Consider the following 10193-nt stretch of genomic DNA (forward strand, 5'->3'; position numbering starts at 1 on the left):
AATAACTTTTGGAATTAAAAAATGAAAATTAGATTTTTCATAAAATTAGGGTGGGAAAAGTTATTGAGCCTTTTATCGGACAAAAAGCCTGACTCACCAGGCTTTGTGGCCGCCAACTAAATCAGATAGAGTAATATTATGTGTACTCATTTTAGGTACATAAATATATACACACTTATATGTGTCATCATATGATTGGTTATTGTTTTATTCTTAATTCAAAATCATCTAATTATATGATGATAAATATAAATATATATATATTTATGTACCTAAAATAGATACATATAATTTTATTGAAATAAGATAAGGAAGGTTGAAAAACCCAAAGAAACACAAGGATATGATATCTGACTAATCAAAGCACACCGTTTTAACCAAAGCTGAACTTGACTTTAATTATAAACAGACGGCTCTAATTAACCTCCCATCTTATAAGACATCTGGACTGCAGCAGCTCTATACGCTGTGTCAATTTTCTCTCTTTCTAGATCCATCTATAAGCTTTAGGTATGACCATAACTATTGTCTCCGTCAAGGCCAGGCAGATCTTCGACAGCCGTGGCAATCCGACGGTCGAGGTTTGTCTCTTAGTTCACCGATCTTCTCCTTACTTTTTTCGACACTTTCTATATTTTGTTTTAACTAGTGACTTATTAACAGTAGGCATGTATTATTCATATAATTAGTTGTGAAGTTTTACTATCAGTTACTGGGTCGCCGAGTATAATCGTTTGTCGAATATGTGGGATGGCGAGTTTGCTATACGTTTTACTTATTCCACATTACTGTAATTCGAAATGTCCGTATCAATATCGTGACCTGTTATTCTTTCTGTTGTGATTGCAATTTTAGTTTAATTATGTGGAGTTTGATTGATTTAGTTAATTTGGATAATGTTAGGTTGATGTGAAAACATCAGACGATTACTTATCAAGAGCTGCTGTTCCTAGTGGTGCTTCAACTGGTATGTTAATTGTTTATTTTTTTTCTAGAATTCACATGAGAAGGGGCACTTTGCTTTTAAATCCATTTAAAGTTTAGCATTAGCAATTAATTAAGGGATATTAATTAAAATGGGCAAAATTTTTTTCGCTTATACCTTTTTAGGCAAACACACAGTAGTTTTATTTTTATAAGCAAATATTTTTGTAACTCCAAAAATACCCTCCCAGCCCTGTATACGTAGGCGCTGGAAGGAAAACTTGAGTGCGTGAGTGCGTGCGGTGCGTGAGCAGTGCGCACACTCTGATTAATATATATAAACAAAGTGTGAGACTGCGCGCGCACCCTTTCTTATATATATATATATATATATATATATTAAATAATATAAAAAAATATAATAAATAAATATATATATTAAATATTATAATATTTAATATAATATATATAAATAATAATAATAATAATTTTTAAATATATATTATATTATTATATATAATATTATAATATAATAAATATATATAATAATATAATATTATATATATATAAAAAATATATGTACAGTGCACTGTGTACTGTGCGCGCACTGCACACTCACTGTATACTGTGTACAGTGTGCGCACTGCACACGTACTGTGCACACTGCACGCACCACGCACTCACGCACGCACGCACTCCGCAACACCCACGCACTCCGCGCGCATTCCGCACGCACCCACGTACTCAAACCTTCCTTCCAGTGCCTACGTATACAGGGCTAGGAGGGTATTTTTGGAGTTACAAAAATATTTGTTAATAAAAATAAAACTACTGTGTGTTTGCCTAAAAAGGTATAAGCGAAAAAAATTTTGTCTATTTTAATTAATATCCCATTAATTAATTAATCAACCTATGTATAGGAATTTATGAGGCTCTTGAATTAAGAGATGGAGGCTCAGACTACCTTGGAAAAGGTGTATTGAAGGTTAGTTTCTGCTATTATTTTTGTTTCCTTTATAGAAAGTGTTATGGTACAGCTTGCTAATGATGTGAATTTATGTGTGTAGGCTGTTGAGAATGTTAATACGATCATTGGCCCAGCTCTCATTGGCAAGGTTTGCCACCGTCTCATATGTTGTATTTTTGTAATTTGTGAGTCTATCTGAATTGCAATTTTTGTGTTGTTTTATATAGGACCCAACCAAGCAAACTGAAATTGACAATATCATGGTTCAACAACTTGATGGAACCGTGAATGAGTGGGGATGGTGCAAACAGAAGGTACTGGACAGGCTTACTAAATCTCAAATCTGTATGCATAATTTCGTATATGTATATTTACTGTTTCATGATAAAATTAATGTGGTTTTTCAGCTTGGAGCAAACGCCATCTTGGCAGTGTCTCTTGCAGTGTGCAAAGCTGGTGCTCATGTCAAGAAGATTCCTCTGTACAAGGTTTGCTTTGCTGTCTAATAATCGCATTATGTTTTACTAGTAAAATAGTTTATTACATGTTTATTATTAATTATTGTCTTGTGGGACATTAATTGATAAGAACGTGTTTTTGTGGATGCAGCATATTGGTGAACTTGCTGGTAACAAGAAGTTGGTTTTACCAGTACCTGCCTTCAATGTCATCAATGGTGGATCACATGCAGGCAACAAACTTGCTATGCAGGAGTTTATGATTCTTCCTGTTGGAGCTTCTTCTTTCAAGGAGGCCATGAAGATGGGTGTTGAAGTATACCACCATTTGAAGGTGTGCTGAATTCAGTCATTTGCATGTTTAGTTGTTGCTGCACAGTGAGAAAATCATGACATTAAAAAATATTAATTGGATTTTATATTTATATTTTATAAACTTACTGAAGTTGTTATCTCTAACAAAACTAAGAATGGAATTTATTTAATATGGATATGGCGCTGGTAGAGTGTTTTGTTGCCCTGCCCTTATGTGTTGGAGTGTTTATAGAACATATAACCTAGAAATTTCATTTCCAAATGATTACATAGACAATAAATTTTTTATCTGAGCATTCATATTTGCATCATGTATTGCCTTTGAGGGAACAATGCATGTTGTCTGTTATGCTGCTCATGTTCTGATGAGGGTATATATTAATCCTAGTTCCTTTCTTATTTTTTCTTAAGTGATTATTTTTTTCTGATCTCTTGATAGGGAAGAAAGATTTTAGACACACATCTATTATTTACAGACTCCTACATTACTGTAAAATTCGCTTGGACTTTTTGTTCGCCTAATATTTTCTTACTACATTGTTATTCTTTTCCTATTTAGGCTGTCATTAAGAAGAAGTATGGTCAGGATGCAACAAATGTTGGTGATGAAGGTGGTTTTGCACCTAATATTCAGGTGACCAAACTTCAATGTGATCTCTTTATTTAAGTAGTTTTGCTAGTTTGCATATTTGTTATTTTGTTTCTTGTTTATAAGTTTCTAATAGCATTCACATATTTTTGTGCAACCTCAGGAAAACAAGGAAGGACTTGAGTTGCTCAAGACTGCCATTGCCAAAGCTGGTTACACTGGCAAAGTGGGTTTCATTTCTAACATTTTTTTTTTTTTTTTCTTGATTGCTTTATTGATACTTCTACATCACAATATAGGACAAATTATCTTTTTCTTCTTTTTGTTAGGTTGTCATTGGAATGGATGTTGCTGCATCTGAGTTCTATGGTTCAGATAAGACCTATGATCTAAACTTCAAAGAAGAGGTGAGTTTTATTCTGGGAGCCATAGTTTTAATTGCGAAATCATATATGGTTGTAGATCAAATCGATGTTTTTGTGTAATATATGCCTATACTTGTTATTTCATTTTAGTCATTTGAAGGAATCAGACTGACAGTTGTTGTAGCCTGATTCTAAAAGATTTTGGGAAAATCTCTTATTCACTTTCTCAGTATTCATCTCATAGTGCCTGTTGCTCTTGCTGTGTTCATTATGCAATCTTTGTGGTTGATTAATGTTTTTCCCTAGGTCAAAGTTTTTATTTCTTATATGTATAATTTTTCACTTTGGTCTTAATCTTTCATTGTTGTCATTGCAGAAGAATGATGGTTCACAAAAGATCTCCGGGGATGCATTGAAAGATCTTTACAAGTCATTTGTTTCTGAGTATCCTATTGTTTCAATTGAAGATCCATTTGACCAGGATGACTGGGAGCACTATGCCAAGCTGACCGATGAAATTGGAGCAAATGTACAAATTGTGGGAGATGATCTCTTGGTTACCAATCCCAAGGTTAATACCAAGTCAATTTTGTTTATCAGCCTTCACAAAGCGATTTTACTGTTTCTTTTTGGTTTTGGAAAGCACATTAAGTGTATTATGTATAACGTGTTTGCAGAGGGTTGAGAAGGCTATCAAAGAGAAGACTTGCAATGCCCTTCTCCTCAAGGTACCATTTCAGTTTTCTTTTTATGTCATTGGGTTTTCAGTCAAGCTCAACTAAGGATAAAAATATCAGAATGTTTTTTGTGTATTGGAATAGGTCAACCAAATTGGATCTGTAACTGAGAGCATTGAAGCTGTCAAGATGTCCAAGAGAGCTGGTTGGGGTGTCATGGCTAGCCACCGCAGTGGTGAGACTGAAGATACTTTCATTGCTGATCTATCAGTTGGCTTGGCCACGGTAATTTGTTTTATCTCTGAACCCTTGGACCATTCCATCTCCACATTCCTAGAATTTCTTTAAAGTTTTGATGTATCTATCATAATAAATATTTTTATGATCTAGGGTCAAATTAAGACCGGAGCACCTTGCAGGTCAGAGCGTCTTGCGAAGTACAATCAGGTTAGCTATATCTTATTTAAACACTCTCCATGGTTTAAACATGTGAGAAAAAAACTGGTTGGCCTGACTGTAGCTAATGTTGTTTAAAATGTGCTATAGCTTCTGAGAATTGAGGAAGAGCTCGGTGCTGAAGCTGTTTATGCTGGAGCAAACTTCCGCACACCCGTTGAACCGTACTAGAGTTTTAGTGATTGATGATAGACTATTTTGATATGCGGGAGTTCTACTTTAACCTAATAAATTTATTGTGTAGAACAGGTTGTCTGTTAGTCTTTACATGACCCAAGATCTTTCTTTTTTGTTTTTTTGGGTAGCTACCCAAAATCTTTTTCTTAATAATTGTGAGAGGAGTTTTGTCTGAGAGTTTGAAAAAGATTGTTTATGAAACTATTTCTTAGAGCATGTTTTGCATATATAGCAGCATTATTTAAGATGCTTATTTGCTTCTTGAACGGGCAACAGAGCTAAAACTCTAATAGGCGGCACTTGCCTCTTGATCATTGGCTTTGATTGTACTATATCCGTTCTAAGTATAAAAGTTATTTGTTAGGCTTGATTTGAAGTGAAAATCGCCATCCCTAACGTTTCAGGATATTTGTATTTCTGGTGGTATCACACTTGCAATAAAACTAATCTTTAATGTTTCAAAAATTCATCTAGTGCCATCCTTATAACTAACGTCGTTGGAAATCTGTTGGGGTTAAGAGGGCAAGGGTGTAATTTTGCTTTGTTGAGTTGACTCCCTACCTTCATCTTCCGCGCCTTCGATCATCTGTCGTAAGAAGACGTTGGCCTAGGTAGCAGATTAGCAGATGCTTCTCTATCGTTTACGGGTTCAATGCTCCTTGCCTATATTTGCGGGCCTTTGCTGTAGCTCTGTATTTAGGTGGAGGTGTTCATGGATCAGATCAGGTTTCAGGCTTTTATAATGACGGGCATTTAGGTTAGGTCGGTCAATAGAATTTTTAAGACCCGACCTTATATATATACGGTCAGGTCTTTTGACACATTTAAACAAATTTTAAAAAAAAATTAATAAAAAAATTTAAATATAAATTATTTTTTAATTATTAAAATTGAAGATAATATTCTAAATATTTTATTTATAATCTTTCATTTGTACGAGAGAAATACTATAGGTACATGATAAAAAAATGTTATAACATTTTACAAATAAATTAATTTATATATTATATAATTATATACATAAATAAAATATATATATATCATATTATTTATCTACTCACCCTCAATGTCTAAATTTGTGAATTCTTCAAAGGTATCTTCTACCACCTGATTCTATAATTTAAAATCAGTTTTATCCAATTCTTTATACACATAATCACATCAACCATGTTACATGATGAAAAATATTATAATATAGTACAAATAAATTAATTTACATACTATATAATTATAAACATAAATAAAATATATGTATAATATAATTTATACTCGTCCTCAATGTCTAAATTTGTGAATTCTTCAAAGATATCTTCTGCCACCGGATTATGTAATTTAAAATCAACTTTGCCCAATCTTTCATATACATGATCACATCAATCATGTTTGGGTGTAAATTAGATCGTTTATCATCTAACGCACATCTATCTGTACTAAAAGCGAAGTTCGATGGTACAGTCGACACTAGAGGTGTTAGTAGATCTCTGGCTATGATGACAAGCATGGGAAAAGTTTTTGTCTTGTATTTCTACTATGCCAAAACATTTAGCTTTTTGGCATTATATCCTTGAGTAATTTTTGGATAATGGTCGATATTGATATAATTATAAAATTGACCATAATTTATACTCTGATCGGCAAGCTACTTACCTTTGTGCAAGAGCGGCCATATGAGCGATTTTTTTTCTTGAACTACCGAAACTTATCTCTGGTATAGAATTTTGTCTAGTTCTTCCATATTTTTATTTATAAATACTATATATTTCAAGTAAAAAATTTTAAACATATTTAATAGAATTAACTTTGTTATTAATTAACAAATTTTCATTAAAAACATCAAATAAATTTTATAGTCCATTAATTTTTGTTCTAAGACCTAAAACAATAATTGTGGAATAAAATAAAAGAATTTCACTCCAATATTTTTTAAATTTTTATTTCATTTGTCTAGAAATATTTTAAAAAGTATGATGAAAGTCATGAGACTTATGTTCTTTAAAAATATCACTTATTTCTATCATATTATATATTATTGAACAAGTAGTTAGATAATACACGTTTGAGCAATGGTTTGCGGCTGTCTTCAATGGCTCCAACATATTCATTAGAGTCATAGTTATTTCTCAATTTTGATCTGTCCAAAAAAAAAAAAGATTTGTCAAATCTTTTACTTAGGTATTGAAGTACCATGTTATAAAAACTTCATCTCATTCACATGCGTTCAACATGAGGTATAGTGAATTCCACCTAGTTTTAATAGCTACTTTTGATTTTTTTTTCTTAACCTCATTAATTTACATAATTGATGACATGTTTGTACTTGTGATGGGGATGATGAAATGTATGCAATGACATGTCTAATTATTTGTATATATTTTTTAGCCAAACTAAAGCCTTGTTAAGTCATTAAATTAATAATATGACATGCACACTTAATATGAAATAATTTTTCATTAAATAGAGGAGATAAATTATTATACATATATTTAATAATTTTATCATTATTTTCGGCATTATCAAAAGTAATTGAAAAAATAGAATTATTAATTTTATATTCCTAAAAAATATTTACTAATGCATGATAAATTGTAAAACAATTATGTGGATATTTTCAATTTCTAAATATAATAATTTTTTTGCATAATTGTCAATCAGAATTAATATAATAGACAGTTGCTCATAGATACCCTATATCTTGATTTGTAGTTGTCCCTAAATCAGAAGATATTGAAATAACACTATTAAAATTACTTAACTCTTCAATAACTTTTAATTTCATTAATTCATAATTTCTTAGGATGTTTGACCTAAGAGTTAACCTAAAAATTATTCTAAATGCTAGTTAAACACTATTTTGCATCATCTATTCTAAAATTTCATCTTCTGCATAACTAAAAGGTTGATCAGAAACAACAACATATATGACCATGTAGTCTCATATCTTCATTTGATCGTACGTGCAAGTTGATATTTCTCTTATGTGTCTGAAACTGCTCTGACCTCTTACTAAACTAGCTTAAGGACCAATGAATCGCAATTAGATGAATGCAATTTGTTTTTGCCTTTTGAGCTCGTGTGAAATTTTTTTACAATAATCAATAAAGTCTCGACAAAAATGTCCCATGCCACCCGTACTTACACATGTCAAACAAGAACCACAATGTTTACTTACCGTTTGACGAATTAATTTTCTTTCGATCATTTATTCTATTTGACTGAAGCGCTCCCACACCATTGACATTTGTTTTCTTTTTTTCTCTATCGAATACAAAGTTGTATCTGTACCACTTTCACCTATTGGTGTTCCACCATGTGCATCATCAATAATATCGTCAGTGCCAATATGATAATAAACAAATGGATTGAATTCATTTGACATTAAATTCATTTGTAATATTTTGTAATGATAAAATTGAAATAAAAACGAAATTATAAACACAAAACATTATTGGTTGCGAATTCTGACAATTTTCGAAAGAGAGTTGATTAGAGAAAATGAGATTGAGAATATAATAAAAGAATTGAAATTGGGAGATTAAAATATTTGTAAATAAAATTGAAAAATGAATAAGATTTAGGTTGTTTATATAGAAGAAAAAATTTAAAAATTTAAAAAAATTAAAACACAAGCTACTAGTCTTAGCCAGTAACCGTTCTGGCTTCTGCTTATGACAGAAGTACTTGTAGAATTTATTTTTTTAATATTTCAATAGTAATGGGTCAAATCGAACTGGCCTATGGGTCTAACACCTAAGCCCACAATCCAACCCAGAAGGCCTATTGGTCGAGCCTGATACACTATAGTGTCAGCTCCGATCCTTTCAAGTTGGGCCTCCATTTGGCCCGAAACAATTGACATGTCTATTTAGTACTTTGACTAATCCTTCTTTTAGATCCTAAGGGAAGGTCTAGCCGTTCAGTTTCAAAAATTTAGTTTTTAGGTTTGTATATTTTTAGTATAATTATTTTATTTTATTTAAATATTTTTATAATTATATTATATTAATAAATAAGATTATATTAATTACTTAATTTAATGTTTATTATAATTTGTAAAAATATAGACATTAATTTAATGTTCAATATATGTTTAATATATGTGTATGCAGTAATTATAATTAAAAATTTAATACTGCGACACCAAATTGTAGATGGCAATCCTCCCAGGAGAAAATGATCAGAGCGAGATGTCAAAACTTTACATAGAAAGCCTGAATACCAATGTTAATGAAGCAAAATAAAACAAACTTCGTATTTCATTATTGGTATTTTATCGTAAATAACAAAACTAAAACTTATGAGTGTAAAAAGTGCTTATCAAAGCCAAACATATAATAACATAACAATAAAACCTATGAAAGGAACATCTCATGTAAATCCTCTCATGCATCTTTTCAATTGACTTGCATTTCGGCAACCGACACTTATCTATTACTTATAAAACATGAAAGAAAAAGAAGTAGCAAACCATTGAGCACCTACGTTTCTTTTCTCATTTTTTATCTTTCCTTAATTTTATTGGTGTACATATTTTATTTCATAAACTCATCATCTAGGATATACTTGTTATCCTCAACTACGATAACATAAGATCCAATGTATGCAATAAAACATTTTGAAACTTGTCAAAGAATTTACAAAAACATTTTTGTAATCTATAATTGTCTATTTTGATAAGACTAGACTAAGGAAGGGCTTAGGTACCCTTACCATGTGAGTAATATAATCTCTCACGGTTTCTTTTTCCATGCACATAAAATACGAATGGATTGTCATAACATCTACTACAGGTGTATCCTAGTGCAAGAGTGTGCATAATGAATCTCACAAGTGGCCCTTTCATTACAACTTTCCTAAAAACATACTAAATACTCGAGAATCATATTTTCATGGAGTGTCTTAAATCATAATTGTATATTCAACAAACCAATTTTGAAAAAATAAAACTCAATAATTTAGCACACTCTTTACGTTGTCATGATCCTTAACAATCATGTTACAAAATGACACAGATCAAATTTACATAATAACATATGATTGATATGAAAATAGAATACAAACATACATATTCAATCAATCAAAATAGCAGGTATAATTATGTGAAAATTTTCCCAAATATTGGTTTTGATACTACTATAGGGAATTTTTGGGTGACCAAAAATTGGCAAGGGTAGGGAAAGTAGTTAAGAACAATCAAACGACTTGAAAATCCTGATCAAGATCATTTTTTAGGTAAAAAAATTTTGTGAGCATGTTATCATGAACATA

The 10193-nt window shown here is 31.3% G+C and overlaps 1 protein-coding gene across 1 annotated transcript; it reads left to right on the top strand.

Annotated features, from left to right (window-relative positions):
* Positions 1 to 422: 422 nt before the first annotated feature.
* On the top strand, positions 423 to 5304 carry LOC123202319 (enolase 2). The gene is made up of 15 exons (XM_044618188.1): positions 423 to 581; positions 904 to 967; positions 1845 to 1909; positions 1992 to 2039; positions 2119 to 2205; positions 2299 to 2379; positions 2501 to 2683; positions 3224 to 3298; positions 3417 to 3479; positions 3583 to 3660; positions 3995 to 4189; positions 4296 to 4346; positions 4440 to 4580; positions 4686 to 4742; positions 4842 to 5304. Exons 1-15 carry the CDS (start codon positions 513 to 515, stop codon positions 4920 to 4922), a joined length of 1338 nt encoding a protein of 445 aa, XP_044474123.1. The 5' UTR covers positions 423 to 512; the 3' UTR covers positions 4923 to 5304.
* Positions 5305 to 10193: the final 4889 nt, after the last annotated feature.

This window comes from Mangifera indica, chromosome 18 (assembly GCF_011075055.1).
Source record: "Mangifera indica cultivar Alphonso chromosome 18, CATAS_Mindica_2.1, whole genome shotgun sequence".
Taxonomy (NCBI): Eukaryota; Viridiplantae; Streptophyta; class Magnoliopsida; order Sapindales; family Anacardiaceae; genus Mangifera; species Mangifera indica.

What these genes read in the sequence shown, in the direction of transcription:
- LOC123202319 (XM_044618188.1), top strand. Translation starts at nt 513, where the DNA reads ATGACCATAACTATTGTCTCCGTCAAGGCCAGGCAGATCTTCGACAGC. An exon ending in GGGGATGGTGCAAACAGAAG is followed by an intron (nt 2,206 to 2,298) that starts GTACTGGACAGG and finishes GTGGTTTTTCAG; the next exon opens with CTTGGAGCAAACGCCATCTT. An exon ending in GCAATGCCCTTCTCCTCAAG is followed by an intron (nt 4,347 to 4,439) that starts GTACCATTTCAG and finishes GTATTGGAATAG; the next exon opens with GTCAACCAAATTGGATCTGT.